Source organism: Procambarus clarkii, chromosome 22 (assembly GCF_040958095.1).
Source record: "Procambarus clarkii isolate CNS0578487 chromosome 22, FALCON_Pclarkii_2.0, whole genome shotgun sequence".
Lineage (NCBI taxonomy): Eukaryota > Metazoa > Arthropoda > Malacostraca > Decapoda > Cambaridae > Procambarus > Procambarus clarkii.
In genome coordinates this window covers 17,242,293-17,263,890 of record NC_091171.1, presented here as the reverse complement: position 1 = coordinate 17,263,890, position 21,598 = coordinate 17,242,293, and the positions used below count along the sequence as shown (strand labels likewise).

Below are 21,598 nucleotides of genomic sequence, written 5' to 3'. Positions count from 1 at the left end.
ACCTGAAAACCCCCAAGCGCTACACACGATTTTCTAAATTTACCTGAAACCCTTGGGGCGCACAGGGGATATTTGACCTGAAACCCTTGGGGCGCACAGGGGATATTCTAAATTTACCTGAAACCCTTGGGGCGCACAGACGATATTTGACCTGAAAAAAAATATCGTCTGTGAGGCGCCTTCCCTACTACTCACCACCACACCCTCACACTAACCACAGGGCCGCCCACTACCACCACCACACTCTCATATTAACCACAGGGCCGCCCACCACCACCACCACACCCTCACACTAACCACAGGGCCGCCCACTACCACCACCACACTCTCATATTAACCACAGGGCCGCCCACCACCACCACCACACTCTCATATTAACCACAGGGCCGCCCACTACCACCACACACCCTCACACTAACCACAGGGCCGCCCACCACCACCACACACCCTCACACTAACCACAGGGCCGCCCACTACCACCACCACACACCCTCACATTAACCACAGGGCCGCCCACCACCACCACACACCCTCACACTAACCACAGGGCCGCCCACCACCACCACACACCCTCACACTAACCAAAGCTAGAGCCGGGTTAGCCGGGTTATTAACCACAGGGTTGTTACTGACGTGTAGACCTGTAAGCCGCTGCAAGCAATAATAGCCTTACAGATCAATTGATCACAAGAGTAGAGCAGAAGAAAACCTGAGGTAAACTAAACCGGTAAACCTTCCCGTATTGGCGAACAGCTCCATCACCGTTGCCTGTCGGACACACAGTGAAGACCTCACTAGCAGTCTCCGTGGTGTAGAGGTAAGACACTCGCCTGGCGTTCCGCGAGCGCTGTCATGGGTTCGTATCCTGGCCGGGGAGGATTTACTGGGCGCAATTCCTTAACTGTAGCCTCTGTTTAACGCAACAGTAAAATGTGTACTTGGATGAAAAAACGATTCTTCGCGACAGGGGATCGTATTCCAGGGACCATAGGATTAAGAACTTGCCCGAAACGCTACGCGTACTAGTGGCTGTACAAGAATGTAACAACTCTTGTATATATCTCAAAAAAAATAAAAATAAACTTTCACTCGCACATCAACACTGGGGGTTGGAAGATCACAGAGACATGAAGATATTCGTCTGCTCTTGACAACTACAAATTATAACACTGGACATAGCCTGCCACAAGAGACTTCCTGCAGACCCATGCAACAAGCCTGTTGTTGCATGGACGGCAGGAAGTGTGCTCAAGGTACCCCCCGCTCAAGGTACCAAACTCCAGCTCTGCGTTGGCAGAGAGTTAACATCTTGGCATGATGTGCCCGCCAGAAACAGCCAGTGATCGGAGAAAAAATGTAATATCTAATCACTGGTTTGGTGTTAGTCGAATATCAACCTCTTGAAGGGTTCTCACACACACACAGGAATTACATTAACGTGATATATATCAATGAGATAATACTCTAGTGGTAGGTGTGTGTGTGTGTGTGTGTGTGTGTGTGTGTGTGTGTGTGTGTGTGTGTGTGTGTGTGTGTGTGTGTGTGTGTGTGAGATTATATATATATATATATATATATATATATATATATATATTATATATATATATATACATATATATATATATATATATATATATATGTCGTACCTAGTAGCCAGAACGCACTTCTCGGCCTACTATTCAAGGCCCGATTTGCCTAATAAGCCAAGTTTTCCTGAAATAATATATTTTCTCTAATTTTTTTCTTATGAAATGATAAAGCTACCCATTTCATTATGTATGAGGTCAATTTTTTTTATTAGAGTTAAAATTAACGTAGATATATGACCGAACCTAACCAACCCTACCTAACCTAACCTAACCTATCTTTATAGGTTAGGTTAGGTTAGGTAGCGGAAAAAGTTAGGTTAGGTTAGGTTAGGTAGGTTAGGTTGCCGAAAAACAATTCATGAAAACTTGGCTTATTAGGCAAATCGAGCCTTGAATAGTAGGCTGAGAAGTGCGTTCTGGCTTCTAGGTACGACATATAAATATATATATATATATATATATATATATATATATATATATATATATATATATATATATATATATATATATATATATATATATATATATATATATATATATATATATATCGTGTCCGCTCGTATAATCCTCTACAAAAACAAAATTACCCGATGCTTCAGGGGTCAAGATGATGATAAGACGGATATCGAGAGCACCCCCTTAAAAGGCTGGAGAAGCTGCCCCACATAGAAAACGGGCAACGATCGTTCACTTCTTGGGGGTAACTCTGGTAAATCTCCTGATCCCCCCCCCCATATACGCGGGTATAGAACGTATATGGAGAGTATAGGAAAGTTAATTCCCAATCCTCTCACACACCCTCACACTTGACACCCTGTCTGCCCGCCCACAACCTCACACTTGACACCCTGTCTGCTCGCCCACACCTTCACACTTGACCCCCTGTCTGCCCGCCCACACCCTCACACTTGACCCCCTGTCTGCCCGCCCAAACCCTCACACTTGACCCCCTGTCTGCCCGCCCACACCCTCACACTTGACACCCTGTCTGCCCGCCCACACCCTCACACTTGACCCCCTTTCTGCCCGCCCACACCCTCACACTTGACCCCCCCCCCCCCCCCCGCCACCATTCTGTCCGCTCACAACCATAATCGAACACCTTATTACTTTTCTTTTCCGCTCAAGGTTGACCTTTAACTCCTCAAGGATGAAAGCTTGGCGTGTTAGGTCACGTGTCCGCTCCAAGTGCCCAGCATCACCTCGTGTTTACCTCTGGCATCCCAGGGAGGGAGAGGAGACGAAGGGAGAGGAGAGGAAGGGAGAGGAGACGAAGGGAGAGGAGACGAAGGGAGAGGAGACGAAGGGAGAGGAGACGAAGGGAGAGGAGACGAAGGGAGAGGAGACGAAGGGAGAGGAGAGATAAGTGAGGGGGAAGGGAACGGGGGAAGAGCGAGGGAGCAGGGAAAGAAGGCGGGGGAGAGAAGGGCACACCCAACCACTCCCTTGAAAACCAACCAGCGGAAATTCCCTACAAATCGCAGTTCTCCCCCACACAATCTTCCTTAAAAGTCAGACCAAACAAAACAATAAAGAAAAAACACCGAATAAATCAAGTAAATCAAAATCGCATATTATCATCTGAACTTTTTCGATAAACTGAAATAAGAAAACAAATATTTGAGGACAAACAAAACATGTGGGTCCATCTCCCCGGCTCTTGAACAGCTGGCGACCCGCCACAGTGTGGAGACCCGCCATAGTGTGGAGACCCGCCACAGTGTGGAGACCCGCCATAGTGTGGAGACCCGCCACAGTGTGGAGACCCGCCATAGTGTGGAGACCCACCACAGTGTAGAGACCCGCCACAGTGTGGAGACCCACCACAGTGTAGAGACCCGCCACAGTGTGGAGACCCACCACAGTGTAGAGACCCGCCACAGTGTGGAGACCCACCACAGTGTAGAGACCCGCCACAGTGTGGAGACCCGCCACAGTGTGGAGACCCACCACAGTGTGGAGACCCACCACAGTGTGGAGACCCACCACAGTGTGGAGACCCACCACAGTGTGGAGACCCACCACAGTGTGGAGACCCACCACAGTGTGGAGACCCACCACAGTGTAGAGACCCACCACAGTGTGGAGACCCACCACAGTGTGGAGACCCACCACAGTGTAGAGACCCGCCACAGTGTGGAGACCCACCACAGTGTAGAGACCCGCCACAGTGTGGAGACCCGCCACAGTGTGGAGACCCACCACAGTGTGGAGACCCACCACAGTGTGGAGACCCACCACAGTGTGGAGACCCACCACAGTGTAGAGACCCACCACAGTGTGGAGACCCGCCACAGTGTAGAGACCCACCACAGTGTAGAGACCCACCACAGTGTAGAGACCCGCCACAGTGTGGAGACCCGCCACAGTGTAGAGACCCACCACAGTGTGGAGACCCACCACAGTGTGGAGACCCGCCACAGTGTAGAGACCCGCCACAGTGTGGAGACCCGCCACAGTGTGGAGACCCGCCACAGTGTGGAGACCCGCCACAGTGTGGAGACCCGCCACAGTGTGGAGACCCGCCACAGTGTAGAGACCCGCCACAGTGTAGAGACCCGCCACAGTGTGGAGACCCGCCACAGTGTGGAGACCCGCCACAGTGTGGAGACCCGCCACAGTGTGGAGACCCGCCACAGTGTAGAGACCCGCCACAGTGTGGAGACCCGCCACAGTGTGGAGACCCGCCACAGTGTGGAGACCCGCCACAGTGTGGAGACCCACCACAGTGTAGAGACCCACCAGTGTTGCTATATGTGCCTGCAAGCAACACAGGTCACATACATATTAATGTGTTTAATAAACATTAGTCCAAACAAACAACTATGTTTAAGGTCAAATCACGTGAACTGGGAGACAATAGATCCGTGTGAACAAAAACAAAAGATTTTATAAGGAATTACCTTTATGATTCAAATAAAACCAACAGAAAAAAATCCATGAAAAGTTCACATTTCCAAAAAAAAAAAGTCAAAACATAGGGTAGGAAAAAAAAAAGCTTTGTACAATATCAGAATAGCGAAGGGTAAATGACCCATTCGTTGTGTGTTTTAAGATAACGGCAAAGCTCTCTCGCTATATACGATGACATCCGAATTGACTATATGCGTAACCGACTTACTATATAACCGGCCGGGCTATATAGGACATATACACCTTGAGTCCCTCTATAAGGAGTTAGGAGGAGTTAGGAGTCCCCCACACCAAATTCTTACCTCATTATATATATATATATATATATATATATATATATATATATATATATATATAACTGAAAACTCACACCCCAGAAGTGACTCGAACCCATACTCCCACAACTGGTATGTACAGGGACGCCTTAATCCGCTTGACCATCACGACCGGACATAAGGAAGTGATAGCCGAGGCTATATGAACCACTTCCCCGCCGGCACTCGGATGGTAATCTTGGGCATAGCATTTTATCAAATCACCTCATTCTTTGGGGCACACGTGAGGAACACAAATGCAATTTGTGTTCTCAAATCTCAAATTTGTGCATTTGTATATACAGTTTTCAGTTGTATATAGTCCTGGGGACCATTCAGGCTTGTTTGCATTTGTGTTCCTCACGTGTGCCCCAAAGAATGAGGTGATTTGATAAAATGCTATGCCCAAGATTACCATCCGAGTGCCGGCGGGGAAGTGGTTCATATAGCCTCGGCTATCACTTCCTTATGTCCGGTCGTGATGGTCAAGCGGATTAAGGCGTCCCTGTACATACCAGTTGTGGGAGTATGGGTTCGAGTCACTTCTGGGGTGTGAGTTTTCAGTTGTATATAGTCCTGGGGACCATTCAGGCTTGTTTGCATTTGTGTTCCTCACGTGTGCCCCAAAGAATGAGGTGATTTGATAAAATGCTATGCCCAAGATTACCATCCGAGTGCCGGCGGGGAAGTGGTTCATATAGCCTCGGCTATCACTTCCTTATGTCCGGTCGTGATGGTCAAGCGGATTAAGGCGTCCCTGTACATACCAGTTGTGGGAGTATGGGTTCGAGTCACTTCTGGGGTGTGAGTTTTCAGTTGTATATAGTCCTGGGGACCATTCAGGCTTGTTTGCATATATATATATATATATATATATATATATATATATATATATATATATATATATATATATATATATATATATATATATGTCGTACCTAATAGCCAGAACGCACTTCTCAGCCTACTATGCAAGGCCCAATTTGCCTAATAAGCCAAGTTTTCCTGAATTAATATATTTTTTCTAATTTTTTTCTTATGAAATGATAAAGCTACCCATTTCATTATGTATGAGGTCAATTTCTTTTTATTGGAGTTAAAATTAACGTAGATATATGACCGAACCTAACCAACCCTACCTAACCTAACCTAACCTATCTCTATCGGTTAGGTTAGGTTAGGTAGCAGAAAAAGTTAGGTTAGGTAGGTTAGGTAGTCGAAAAAGCATTAATTCATGAAAACTTGGCTTATTAGGCAAATTGGGCCATACATAGTTGGCTGAGAAGTGCGTTCTGGCTATTAGGTACGACATATATATATATATATATATATATATATATATATATATATATATATATATATATATATATATATATATATATATATATATATATATATATATATATATATCCAGACACCCGACATCCTGAGGGAGTTCAGAATGCAAATGTCGGTGAGGCTACAATCAAAATTCTCGGATGTTTAATCAGACTAGAGGGCGGCGGCGGCGGCGCCCGGGCCAGCTCCACGCCTCTATGTTACTGGGCAAAAACTTTTATGGCGGGCGAACCCGACCCGCGCCCCCGCCCTCCCTCCCCCGGGACCCGCTCCTCGTCACCCGCCTGCTGGACCCGTACCCACCCGCAAGCTGGGCGAGAGAGCAAGACATATGGAGAGAGAGGGGAGAGAGGGGGGAGAGAGAGGGGAGAGAGAGGGGAGAGAGAGGGGAGAGAGAGGGGGGGGGGGAGTGCTTGCGATGCGCCTATGTAACACTTCAAGTGTTGTTGACTGGGTCATCTCCTGCTCTTGTCTCTGCTTGCTCTTCCTTATTATGAGAATTATCAAAAATTTTCTCTCATTCTCTCTCTTTACCTCCCCCTCTCTCTCTCTCTTTCTCTCAACTAAGACTAGAATAGGCATAATACTGATGTTCCGAACTAAAAGCAAATATCCTTATCAGCTTACTTGATCCCTCCGATCCTAGAAACTTACTTATATATATAAAGGAATTATTATTAGTTTTATTGGGAATAACCTTTATTAGGTAGAGGGTGAAGCAGTAGTCTCCATATGGGCAGTGATCTTTTCACAATAACTTCTGGTCAAGGTAAATCTTTCCAAATTCTAATCGAGTTGAGAATGGCGCAGACATTACGTGAGGCTGATGTTGACTGAGCGTCTTGCGTTGTAAGTGCTTGAGTCTGGTTGGCCACCAAATTGGAAGAAGGTAACCTTGAGAACAATGGCCTGATACTTAACTCAAACGGGCCCCATCTTCACCCCAACATCTCCCTGGTAAGGAAGGCTCACAGAGAGCTAGGACCGGTCATGGCGCGTGTCCTCTTGTATGATTCTCTAGCTACCTTACCTTGAGGTGCTTCCGGGGCTTAGCGTCCCCGCGGCCCGGTCGTCGACCAGGCCTCCTGGTTGCCGGACTGATCAACCACGCTGTTGGACGCGGCTGCTCGCAGCCTGACGTATGAGTCACAGCCTGGTTGATCAGGTATCCTTTGGAGGTGCTTATCCAGTTCTCTCTTGAACACTGTGAGGGGTCGGCCAGTTATGCCCCTTATGTGTAGTTGAATCACTGAAGAATCAAACGTCACCGTGAAGATGTTTGGTCTCCGAGCGCTAAGTTCCTCTGCCACTCATCCCTGTCCTAGTGGGGCGCAGGCACATCTCCTGTGCCAGGTAAGTCCACTACGGCCTCACCATAGTCCGTGCTACTTGGGAACTCTTTGTTCCCAGTAGCTGAATCTAAAACAACAAAGGCACTATCAAGTGGTTATCATCAATGTCTTTGTCTTACAAGTTGCAAATGTAACCATCCATCAACTACCCCTTCCCCCCCCCAAGAGAAGATATTGCTGCTTTACCGTCACTGTATTGTATACTGTATCATCACTATCACTGTATTGTATACTGTATCATCACTATCACTGTATTATATACTGTATCACTATCACTGTATTGTATACTGTATCATCACTATCACTGTATTGTATACTGTATTGCATACTGTATCATCACTATCACTGTATTGTACACTGTATCACATACTGTATCATCACTGTATCACTGTATTGTATACTGTATCATCACTATCACTGTATTGTATCACTGTATTGTATACTGTATCATCACTGTATTGTATACTGTATCATCACTGTATTGTATACTGTATCATCACTGTATTGTATACGAGTCAGACAACTGATTGCGTCTTAATCTCCAGATTTGTCTTGATATTTGTAAAATATGATCCCCAGTTCTTATATATATAATGTCAGTCAAGTATATAACAGTACGGGTCCTCCCTATAACAGTACGGGTCCTCCCTACAACAGTACGGGTCCTCCCTACAACAGTACGGGTCCTCCCTACAACAGTACGAGTCCTCCCTATAACAGTACGAGTCCTCCCTATAACAGTACGGGTCCTCCCTACAACGGTACGGGTCCTCCCTACAACAGTACGGGTCCTCCCTACAACAGTACGGGTCCTCCCTACAACAGTACGAGTCCTTCCTACAACAGTACGAGTCCTTCCTACAACAGTACGGGTCCTCCCTACAACAGTACGGGTCCTCCCTACAACAGTACGAGTCCTTCCTACAACAGTACGGGTCCTCCCTACAACAGTACGGGTCCTCCCTACAACAGTACGAGTCCTTCCTACAACAGTACGGGTCCTCCCTACAACAGTACGGGTCCTCCCTATAACAGTACGAGTCCTCCCTATAACAGTACGGGTCCTCCCTACAACAGTACGAGTCCTTCCTACAACAGTACGGGTCCTCCCTACAACAGTACGGGTCCTCCCTACAACAGTACGGGTCCTCCCTACAACAGTACGGGTCCTCCCTACAACAGTACGGGTCCTCCCTACAACAGTACTTACCTACTGATGGGTTAGTGGGTAAAGACCTGTTGTGAGGGAAGGGAGGGAAGGGGCAGAACCCTCCCCTCGCTGGTACGTACAAAGCAACATGCAACATGTTATCCACACGATAGCTGAGTAATGTGAACCACCAAAAGTTATTCACAATCACCATTAATGTCAAGGAGCTTTGAAATTCTTCACAATTATAAATAATAAACATAATTTCAGATAAATTTATGTACAAAAAATTATTCTTGTAGACTAAAGGAAGAATTCCATCTGTTACAGCAAAAGTCACGAGACATTTTTTTACTTGAGACATTATATTGAAGAGCCGCCTAGCTCCTGGGCTCCCTCTGCCCTCGTATGTAGCTCCTTAAGTGAGACGAAACCTGGTTTTGCGGTTAACTTTACAAGTCTTGGAGAGGTCGCTCCTTGTAAGTCATTGTGTGATATTTAGTCTCAATTAAGACGACACATCTCTCGGTGGTGTGGAGTTGAAGAGTGAAGAGTAGTGAAGAAGACCTGTACTCTACGTGTCACCAGGTGTCGCTCCTGTACGTGTCACCAGGTGTCACTCCTGTACGTGTCACCGGGTGTCGCTCCTGTACGTGTCACCAGGTGTCACTCCTGTACGTGTCACCAGGTGTCACTCCTGTACGTGTCACCAGGTGTCACTCCTATACGTGTCACCAGGTGTCACTCCTGTACGTGTCACCAGGTGTCACTCCTGTACGTGTCACCAGGTGTCACTCCTGTACGTGTCACCAGGTGTCACTCCTGTACGTGTCACCAGGTGTCACTCCTGTACGTGTCACCAGGTGTCACTCCTGTACGTGTCACCAGGTGTCACTCCTGTACGTGTCACCAGGTGTCACTCCTGTACGTGTCACCAGGTGTCACTCCTGTACGTGTCACCAGGTGTCACTCCTGTACGTGTCACCAGGTATTACTTCCGTAATAAACAGAACAGGAGCTGAAATAATAGTTTATTTTAAAATTCTGTGTCAAGTTTTATGACATCAAAATTATAAACCATTGTGTTGTATATTGTTAAAAAACACTTATTTCAATCATTTTGTCAAGAAAAAACATTGCATCTCTTTCCATCAAAACATAAGATTTTTTTGTTCATAAAAAAAACCCCGGCCAAGTCCGCCATTTTGGAATCCATTTTTTTTTTGGGGGGGGGGGGGTGTTCTGGAAGGCCATTTGTTGGATTTTGTATATGTTATCCATCAATGGTTCCTGAGCTGGAAGCCGCACAGAAAGCTTCTCAACCAATTTTTGGCTCCCTAGGTGAAATACCTAGGCTACATTCTTTGAGCTAGGCAGTGGCAAAGTCAGTCAGTCTCTGTCTCTGTCTGTCTGTCTGTCTGTCTGTCTGTCTGTCTGTCTGTCTGTCTGTCTGTCTGTCTGTCTGTCGCTGCAACTATTGGAGGACGTGTATGGTCTATAAGTCTATATGGTATAAGAAAATGCAAGATTGAACCAGTGAAGAGCAGAGGTGCCATAGGCACAATCAGAGAGCACTGTATAAACATCAGAGGTCCGCGGTTGTTCAACGTCCTCCCAGCAAGCATAAGAAATATTGCCGGAACAACCGTGGACATCTTCAAGAGAAAACTGTACTGTTTTCTAAGAGACGTTCCGGATCAGCCGGGCTGTGGTGGGTATGTGGGCCTGCAGGCCGCTCCAAGCAACAGCCTGGTGGACCAAACTCTCACAAGTCTAGCCTGGCCTCGGGCCGAGCTTGGGGAGTAGAAGAACTCCCAGAACCCCATCAACCAGGTATCAACCAGGTGTCTCGAGACCGTGTCACAAATCTATGAACAAAATATTGAACCCTACCCCCCCCCCACTTCATCATACGCTACAATGATCACCAGTTCGTACTCTTTTCAACAGCCCAGTTTAGTAACCGTGTGTTGCGCTATTGAGCTGTTTAAAAGGTTAGTTTTAGAGAGCTTTATATGCACTGCTACAGTCAAACTTGAAGAATTACTGTATTGCTAAATTTAGACTTTTAGAAATACAATGCTCTTAAATCAGACATCATTTGATTCTGTTATAGAACTGAGGACGAATCAATGACTACAGATTCATGATAGGATTGTATATTAAGAGGACCTTGAATGCTCGGAGCTCCTTAACTCTACAAATAAGGTGGTAGACACACTCGAAGTAAAAATAAACCTGAGAATAAATAAACTTGGTTATTATTGGAATATACAAACCGCCTGATGCAACGGCTGAGGAATTCACAGACCAGATGAACAAAACAGAGAACAGCCTCGATACTCTGGCACACTCAGTACCATAAATTATCTTCCTAGGAGACTTCAACATGCCCTGTCTAAGATGGACAATAGCAAACAATAATATTATGCCCAGGAAACCTATCTGGCAATTACAACCACGGGAATAGAGATGGTCGTGTCTGCTTATTAATTTCTGTTTTTCTCCTTATGTAGTGTCGTCTGCATGCTGTATAAATACACAAGTAATTGAACAACTGACTTCCGAAGCATATAAAGTCTGCCTGAAACATGTTCCTTTGAGGAAAGCCAGAAAGAGGACCAGTTTAGAAACTGAACGCAGACGATACTACAGAATGAGAAAAACGGAAATGATTAAGCAGACACGACTATCTCTACAAAGAAAGAATAATTTAAACAGAGAGTTTGAAGAAATAGAACAGAGACTGAAGCAATCATATCATATCGAAGAACTGCGATTAAAACAAAGTCATACAAGTGATACAAAAAATCTTTAATACTTCTTCACACAAGTGGAACCTAAATCAGGTACCTCCGCCAGTATTGGACTTATACTTACAAATGAAGATTCATACGCAAAGGATGACAAAGAAATTAGTGAAATCCTAAAAAAAGCAGTATGAGGACATGTTTATCACCCCAATAAACAGCATGAAAGTTAAAGATCCGGACAACTTCTTGATGCATGATATCCAAATCACAGTTTTTACACTACTGATTTTCCTTATTTTCATCTCAGATATAAATAAAAACACAAGTCGCAGCTTCGTGTCAACTTTTGCTGTTGACATATAAATCAGCATGAAAATTAATTCTGTAGAAGGCCTTTAAAAAACTAAAATCAGATATGATTTTTTTTTTCCATTGGCAGCAGAAAATAACAATATTTTTAAAAGTGATATATTCCAGGTACTTAGGTATGGTAAAAATGACGACCTTCAACAAAATACAGGGTACAAATCTGCCCATTAGTAGGAAAGCAGCATGTAAAGGCTCTGGGAATAATAATGTCTGACGACCTTACGTTTAGGGAGCATAACCAAGCAAATATTGCGACAGCCAGAAAAAATTATAGGATGGATTACGAGAACTTTCAAATCCAGGGATCCCATCACAATGGTTGTTCAAATCACTTGTGCTGTCCCGTCTTGAGTACAGCTCGATACTTATTTCCCCCTTCAGAGCAGGAGAGATTGCTGAAATAGAGGGAATACAGAGAACATACACGGCACGCATAGACACTGTAAAGCGCCTAAACTATTAGGATCGTCTCAAAGCTCTCCAAATGTATTCTTTAGGAAAGAGACGAGAGAGGTATCAAATAATATATACATGGGAAGATATTGGAGGGCCAGATCCGAAATTGGCTCAGTAAATTGGCATACTGGAGTAAACGATATGGAAGGAACTGCAGAAAAGAGCCAAGGTACAGTAAAGGTGATATAGGCACAATCACAGAAACTGTGTGAACATCAGAGGTCCACGATTGTTCAATATCCATCCAGCAATTATAAGAAATATTGCTGGTATAAAAGAGGACGTCTTCAAAAACTTAAAACTATACACTTTTGTGCAAAAATTGCCGGACCAACCGGGCTGTGGTGGATATGTGGGCCTGCGGGCCGCTCCAAGCAACAGCCTGTTGGACCAAGCTCTCAAGTCTGGGGAAGTATTAGAACTCCCAGAACCTTATCCAGGTACACTCCGGGTTCTGTACCCCGATAACAACGACACGCCATTGTACCCTCAACGGGCACAAACACCACTGTCACTACAGGGACAAAACACAGCTACGGCACACACACACACACACACACACACACACACACACACACACACACACAGGTATGCCAGGCCGCCCAATATGGCGAAGCACGCGCTGCACGATCTGAACCAGTGCCACCAACAACTTTGTATACACAATTCCAGGACTGGAAATAAAAAATACAATTACTTTTCAGGAGTCCTTCTACTCCCAGAGCCCGGCCCGGGGCCAGGCTCGGCTTTTTATTATTATTAACATCTTTATTGACAAAATTAATTACAATTTTGCCTAATCTGAGGATTTTGATAGTCTTATTAACTTAAGGATAATGCTAGTATTCACTGTCACGCAGGACAGAGGGTCATACACAAGACAATAGGTCTAAACTGTAGGCTGAAGCACATGTATATCATGGTTACAATCAATGTTTTAATGTATGGATATGTGAAAACAATTTTCTCTTGTGCACTGCCACACAAGGGCAGGGATGGGTTCATAAGTGATACAGTTTAGAAGTAATATAAATAAAAATTGTTCTTCATTCTTTAAAATAGACAAGCAAATTTTGGGTAAATTGTTAGGATGTCGTCCAGAACACCTGAGTCAATAAAATAGTTACACAGTTGGTGGTACGGCTTGTGATAACTTGGTCCAACAGGCTGTTGCTTGGATAATGGTCACTTGTCATATTTCCATCCTACATGGAAGGAGGTTCGATTCTCAACATGGCATTTGTGAATGCCTATTACGCAATTAGTCTTTCCAACGGTTGTAAAATGCGGCTGAACTGTGGCTGGCTCGACCCCTTTCCATTGCCATGATAACAGCGGCTTGAAGAGCCGCAAAACGTAGGTAATTAAACTGATTACACGTCCATAGTTCAGCAGTGTGGGGGTACGTTAGGCCCACCAACCCCCCCTTCCTCTAGCACTACCTTCATGGGTCTTCATGACCCCAGCGATGACTCCTGTACACCGTGAGGTTGGGAATATATTACACAATTGCTGGTTGCCCAACGCAATGCATGACTGCCTTGATTCCGGGGTCAAGGTCCCTCGCGGGCCGCTGACCCAGGCCTCCTGGTTGATGGTCTGGTCAACCAGGCTGTTGGACGCGGCTGCTCGCAGCCTGACGTATGTATCACAGCCTTGTTGATCAGGTATCCTTTGGAAGTGCTTATTGAGTTCTCTCTTGAACAAACCTGGAGAGGGTTTTGGGAGTTCCTCAGTTCCCCGAGCTCCGACCTGGGACCAGGTTCGACTTGTGAGACCTTGGTCCAACAGGCTGTTGCTTAGAGCGGCCAGCAGGGCCCACATATCCACTACAGCCTGGTTGATTAGGTACTTCTTGCAAGAACTTATGTAAATGTTTCTTGAAGACATCCACCTTTGTTCCGGGAATACTTTTAATGCTTGCTCGGAGGGTGTTGAACAGCCTATGATGTTCAATGATGTTCAATGATGACCTGTGATGTTCAATGTTCTCCGATTGTGCCTATGGCATCTCTATTCCTCATTGGTTCTATTCTGCATTTCCTTCCATAACATTCGCTCAAGTATGTTGTTATTCTACTGTGAAAATTTGGGACCTGATCTTCCTGTATGTGTACAGCGTGTGAACGTACGTGTGTGTGTGTGTGTGTGTGTGTGTGTGTGTGTGTGTGTGTGTGTGTGTGTGTGTGTGTGTATGTGTGTGTATGTGTGTGTGTGTGTGTGTGTGTGTATGTGTGTGTGTGTGTGTGAGTATACAGGATGTGAACGTTAGTGTGTGGACGGACATTGGGCTGAACCAATCACTAACCACAATTAATAAATATAATTATTAGCATTATAACTAACACTGTGGTAATAATACTCATCTCCGTCAGCAGAGTCAACATCAGTTTCTTTTATTTATTATTATCACCGATAATTATCGCTCGGTAGACTTATGAGCGCCCAGTGTGTGGACTAGAGAACGTGAAGCACCAGCATGATCACCGGTGTTGACGAACGTGAAGCACTAGCAAGATCACCGGTGTTGACGAACGTGAAGCACTAGCAAGATCACCGGTGTTGATGAACGTGAAGCACCAGCAAGATCACCGGTGTTGACGAACGTGAAGCACTAGCAAGATCACCGGTGTTGATGAACGTGAAGCACCAGCAAGATCACCGGTGTTGATGAACGTGAAGCACCAGCAAGATCTCCGGTGTTGACGAACGTGAAGCACTAGCAAGATCACCGGTGTTGATGAACGTGAAGCACCAGCAAGATCACCGGTGTTGACGAAGGTGAAGCACCAGCAAGATCACCGGTATTGATGAACGTGAAGCACCAGCAAGATCACCGGTGTTGATGAACGTGAAGCACCAGCAAGATCACCGGTGCTGATGAACGTGAAGCACCAGCAAGATCACCGGTGTTGATGAACGTGAAGCACCAGCAAGATCACCGGTGTTGACGAAGGTGAAGCACCAGCAAGATCACCGGTGTTGATGAAGGTGAAGCACCAGCAAGATCACCGGTGTTGATGAACGTGAAGCACCAGCAAGATCACCGGTGTTGACGAACGTGAAGCACCAGCAAGATCACCGGTGTTGATGAAGGTGAAGCACCAGTAAGATCACCGGTGTTGATGAACGTGAAGCACCAGCAAGATCACCGGTGTTGATGAAGGTGAAGCACCAGCAAGATCACCGGTGTTGACGAACGTGAAGCACCAGCAAGATCACCGGTGTTGATGAAGGTGAAGCACCAGCAAGACCACCGGTGTTGATGAACGTGAAGCACCAGCAAGATCACCGGTGCTGATGAACGTGAAGCACCAGCAAGATCACCGGTGCTGATGAACGTGAAGCACCAGCAAGATCACCGGTGTTGATGAAGGTGAAGCACCAGCAAGATCACCGGTGTTGATGAAGGTGAAGCTCCAGCAAGATCACCGGTGTTGATGAACGTGAAGCACCAGCAAGATCATCGGTGTTGACGAAGGTGAAGCACCAGCAAGATCACCGGTGTTGATGAAGGTGAAGCACCAGCAAGATCACCGGTGTTGATGAACGTGAAGCACCAGCAAGATCACCGGTGTTGACGAACGTGAAGCACCAGCAAGATCACCGGTGTTGATGAACGTGAAGCACCAGCAAGATCACCGGTGTTGACGAACGTGAAGCACCAGCAAGATCACCGGTGCTGATGAACGTGAAGCACCAGCAAGATCACCGGTGCTGATGAACGTGAAGCACCAGCAAGATCACCGGTGCTGATGAACGTGAAGCACCAGCAAGATCACCGGTGCTGATGAACGTGAAGCACCAGCAAGATCACCGGTGCTGATGAACGTGAAGCACCAGCAAGATCACCGGTGTTGACGAACGTGAAGCACCAGCAAGATCACCGGTGCTAATGAACGTGAAGCACCAGCAAGATCACCGGTGCTGATGAACGTGAAGCACCAGCAAGATCACCGGTGTTGATGAAGGTGAAGCACCAGCAAGATCACCGGTGTTGACGAAGGTGAAGCACCAGCAAGATCACCGGTGTTGATGAACGTGAAGCACCAGCAAGATCACCGGTGTTGACGAAGGTGAAGCACCAGCAAGATCACCGGTGTTGATGAAGGTGAAGCACCAGCAAGATCACCGGTGTTGAACATGAACTTAGCGCCTCCAAACTCACTGCTCTTACACAAATTCACCCCAAGAGCTGCAGCATCCGCAGGAGCTCTCTGTGGTTCTGGGATGCTCTTTTGGATATCCTGCGTCTCCTATGATATCCCGGGGGTGAAGGGTCGGGCAGCCCGTCCTCCGAAGGTTTCCCAACGTCAAGAAACTGTCGTACTAAAGTGCCCTTATCCTAACCTACCACAGGATCCCACAACAGAGAACGGGACAGTATGTTAATTTTGCGAGCCACACCCAAGGTCACGGCATCCACACCCGTGACCTCTCACACTGGTCACGGCCTCCACACCCGTGACCTCTCACACTGGTCACGTCCTCCACACCCGTGACCTCTCACAGTGGGCGAGCATCAGCCAGTGTCAGCGTTGATACCATTATCAAACATTTAAAGCTAACTTGCTGTTCATTACTCCATTTGATTAACCTATGTGTGTGTGTCCGAGGCTGACCCTCGCAGTGTTGTCCTGTTGACCCCAGTTGCACGCAAGCATCACCATGCTCCAGAGGTTCCGTAATTGAGTCGCCGGCGCCCAGGAGCGACAGGGAAGCGGCGGCAAGTCGTGTATCCGCTGGACGCAGCTGACATACCACTGGCCGCGTTTACTGATAAGAGTCAACACGGGGCGAGGTGGGCAGGGCAGAGTTATGGTAACATTCTGCCTGTACCTGGCCGCCGTTTCGACTACTGCAGCTCCCTGGTGTGTCGTCCAACCACTTGGGCTGGACGGTAGAGCGACGGTCTCGCTTCATGCAGGTCAGCGTTCAATCCCCGACCGTCCAAGTGGTTGGGCACCATTCCTTCCCCCGCGTCCCATCCCAAATCCATATCCTGACCCCTTTCTAGTGCTATATAGTCTTAATGGCTTGGCGCTTTCCCCCTAATAGTTCCGTTCCGTTCCGTGCATGGGCAGGCTCTTTCACCCACTCAACTCCTCACCAGGAGGAAAAGGAGAGGGACGGAGGAGGGAGAGGGACGGAGGATGGAGAGGGACGGAGGAGGGAGAGGGCGGGAGAGGAACGAAGAATAGAGAGGATATGAAAAATTGAATAAAAAAATTACTGGAAATTAAGATACTTTTTTTCACCTGGGGACGACGAAATGTGACTTAATTAAGCCAGGGCCGCTAGAACACATCACTGAAATATGAATGCATATAATGCAGGTCCACAGCCAAGCGCTGGCACTAACAGCCTCTCACGGCGAACACGAAGAAGAATTGTTGAACCGTTCGTTCAATATGCAGCATTTTTTTTAAGAACCTATTGTCATAGTCATGAGCTACATTTTCAGGAACCAGTTTAAGCCTTTATCTGAATTGCCATAGTTGACTTTAGTTCTATTTCGCATGAGATATAAACTGCAGACTGCTGTAGGTGAAACACACACACACACACACACACACACACACACACACACACACACACACACACACACACACACACACACACACTTTAGGGGGCCTCGTAGCCTAGTGGATAGCGCGCAGGATTCGTAATTCTGTGGCGCGGGTTCGATTCCAGCACGAGGCAGAAACAAATGGGCAAAGTTTCTTTCACCCTGAATGCCCCTGTTACCTAGCAGTAAATAGGTACCTGGGAGTTAGTCAGCTGTCACGGGCTGCTTCCTGGGGTGTGTGTGTGTGTGGTGTGGGAAAAAAAAAAAGAAAAAAAAAGTAGTTAGTAAACAGTTGATTGACAGTTGAGAGGCGGGCCGAAAGAGCAAAGCTCAACCCCCGTAAAAACACAACTAGTAAACACACACACACACACACACACACCGATTAGTGGCTTGAGTGTGTGAATAGTACAATCTGTGCACCACTAGACAACCATGTCTAGCTGAGTGAATGATGAGTATTACTCTCGTCTGAAACATGTACTGACGAGTAGATGGTTCTCGGCACTCGTGGAGGCGACTGACAACGGTACTCTCAGATCTGCGCTGATCACTAGATCATGATGATGATGTTTCTGATTCAACAACTGGAACACAATTTCCATGTAGCACGGGTTATGGCGAGCCCGTAAGCTGATCACTAGACTCGTGGGGAATAATATTATAGTCCCACAAAACAGAACCACTGCAATCATCTGGTCATGAATGGTGCACTCACAACTGCAAGGCAAGGTACCCCCTACCAACGGCAAGGTACCCCCACCAACGGCAAGGTACCCCCACCAACGGCAAAGTACCCCCCACCAACGGCAAGGTACCCCCCACCAACGGCAAGATACCCCCTACCAACGGCAAGGTACCCCCCACCAACGGCAAGGTACCCCCCACCAACGGCAAGGTACCCCCCACCAACGGCAAGGTACCCCCCACCAACGGCAAAGTGCCCCCCACCAACGGCAAGATACCCCCCACCAACGGCAAGATACCCCCCACCAACGGCAAGGTGCCCCCCACCAACGGCAAGATACCCCCACCAACGGCAAGGTACCCCCCACCAACGGCAAGGTACCCCCCACCAACGGCAAGGTACCCCCCACCAACGGCAAGGTACCCCCTACCAACGGCAAGATACCCCCCACCAACGGCAAGGTACCCCCCACCAACGGCAAGGTACCCCCACCAACGGCAAGGTACCCCCCCACCAACGGCAAGGTACCCCCCACCAACGGCAAGGTACCCCCCACCAACGGCAAGGTACCCCCTACCAACGGCAAGGTACCCCCCACCAACGGCAAGGTACCCCCCACCAACGGCAAGGTACCCCCCACCAACGGCAAGGTACCCCCACCAACGGCAAGGTACCCCCCACCAACGGCAAAGTGCCCCCCACCAACGGCAAGGTACCCCCCCCCAACGGCAAGGTACCCCCACCAACGGCAAGGTACCCCCCACCAACGGCAAAGTGCCCCCCACCAACGGCAAGGTACCCCCACCAACGGCAAAGTGCCCCCCACCAACGGCAAGGTACCCCCCACCAACGGCAAAGTGCCCCCCACCAACGGCAAAGTGCCCCCCACCAACGGCAAGATACCCCCCACCAACGGCAAGGTACCCCCCACCAACGGCAAGGTACCCCCCACCAACGGCAAGGTACCCCCTACCAACGGCAAGGTACCCCCCACCAACGGCAAGGTACCCCCACCAACGGCAAGGTACCCCCCACCAACGGCAAGGTACCCCCCACCAACGGCAAGGTACCCCCCACCAACGGCAAGGTACCCCCCACCAACGGCAAAGTGCCCCCCACCAACGGCAAGGTACCCCCACCAACGGCAAAGTGCCCCCCACCAACGGCAAGGTACCCCCCACCAACGGCAAAGTGCCCCCCACCAACGGCAAAGTGCCCCCCACCAACGGCAAGATACCCCCCACCAACGGCAAGGTACCCCCCACCAACGGCAAGGTACCCCCCACCAACGGCAAGGTACCCCCACCAACGGCAAGGTACCCCCTACCAACGGCAAGGTACCCCCCACCAACGGCAAGGTACCCCCACCAACGGCAAAGTGCCCCCCACCAACGGCAAGGTACCCCCTACCAACGGCAAGGTACCCCCACCAACGGCAAGGTACCCCCTACCAACGGCAAGGTACCCCCTACCAACGGCAAGGTACCCCCCACCAACGGCAAGGTACCCCCCACCAACGGCAAAGTGCCCCCCACCAACGGCAAGGTACCCCCACCAACGGCAAAGTGCCCCCCACCAACGGCAAGGTACCCCCCACCAACGGCAAAGTGCCCCCCACCAACGGCAAAGTGCCCCCACCAACGGCAAGGTACCCCCTACCAACGGCAAGGTACCCCCTACCAACGGCAAGGTACCCCCCACCAACGGCAAAGTGCCCCCCACCAACGGCAAGGTACCCCCTACCAACGGCAAGGTACCCCCCACCAACGGCAAAGTGCCCCCCACCAACGGCAAGGTACCCCCTACCAACGGCAAGGTACCCCCCACCAACGGCAAGGTACCCCCCACCAACGGCAAAGTGCCCCCCACCAACGGCAAGGTACCCCCTACCAACGGCAAGGTACCCCCCACCAACGGCAAGGTACCCCCCACCAACGGCAAAGTGCCCCCCACCAACGGCAAGGTACCCCCACCAACGGCAAAGTGCCCCCCACCAACGGCAAGGTACCCCCCACCAACGGCAAAGTGCCCCCCACCAACGGCAAAGTGCCCCCCACCAACGGCAAGGTACCCCCACCAACGGCAAAGTGCCCCCCACCAACGGCAAGATACCCCCCACCAACGGCAAGATACCCCCCACCAACGGCAAGGTACTCCCCAGCTGAAGCAGGCAAGATCTGCGTCAAGCACGTGCCTGTGAGGAGATTGATTGATTGATTGATGAAGATTAAGCCACCCAAAAGGTGGCACGGGCATGAATATCCCGTAAGTGGTGGCCCTTTTGACTCATTACCAGTATCAAGAGCTGATAATGGAGATCTGTGGAGGTGCGACTGCACCCTGCGTGACGGGAGATGTCTCCCGTCCTGTGAGGAGGGTCAGAGAGAAGACCACTCTTGAAAGAGATCTCAGACTGTACAGGAAGAAAAATCCCGGAAATTCTTTACCAGACAACTTTCAAAATAAAGAAAAATAAATCTAAAACGGGGATCGAAGAAATAGAGCAGATGCTGAAACGATCACACGCGTCTGAGGAACTGGAATTGGAACAGAAACCTATACAAGAGATAAAGAAAAATAAAAAATATTTTTCACATATGAAAAATAAAAATAAAAAAACTCCAACAGTATTGGACCTTCACTTACAACTGAAGGTTCGTACACAGAGGATGACAAAGAAATCAGTGAAATCTTAAAAGGCCAGTATGAGGCTATGTCCCAACAAGCATTAGAAACACAGTACTGCCGGAACGAAGGTGGATATCTTCAAGAAACACTTAGATAAGTTACTGCAAGAAGTGCTGGACCAACCGAGCTGTAGTGGATATGAGAACCTTCGAGTCGCTCCAAGCAACAGCCTGTTGGACGAAGTTATCACAAGTCTAGCCTGGCCTCAGGCCGAGCTCGGGGAGTAGAACTCCTAGAACCCTCTCCAGGTATTCCCAGGTGCAATCCATCTCCAGCCATGCCTTCATACCTGGTGAGAGTTTCAAGAGTTCTATTCCCCAAGGCCGGCCTGGGGCCAGGCTCCACTTGTCATAACTTGGTCCAGCAAGCTTGTATATATAAGTTGGTCGCACCAAACACTTCACTCAACTAAGAACCAA

At 48.3% G+C, this 21,598-nt stretch overlaps 1 protein-coding gene across 1 annotated transcript in view; it reads left to right on the top strand.

The window, feature by feature from the left end:
• Positions 1-21,276, top strand: part of LOC138367427 (serine-rich adhesin for platelets-like) — a 70,508-nt gene extending 49,232 nt beyond the window's left edge. Inside the window, exons 5-6 of the mRNA XM_069329079.1 lie at positions 3,215-4,345; positions 21,120-21,276. Coding sequence (XP_069185180.1) covers positions 3,215-4,345; positions 21,120-21,276 — 1,288 coding nt within the window. The remainder of the gene's footprint in view (positions 1-3,214; positions 4,346-21,119) is intronic.
• Positions 21,277-21,598: the final 322 nt, after the last annotated feature.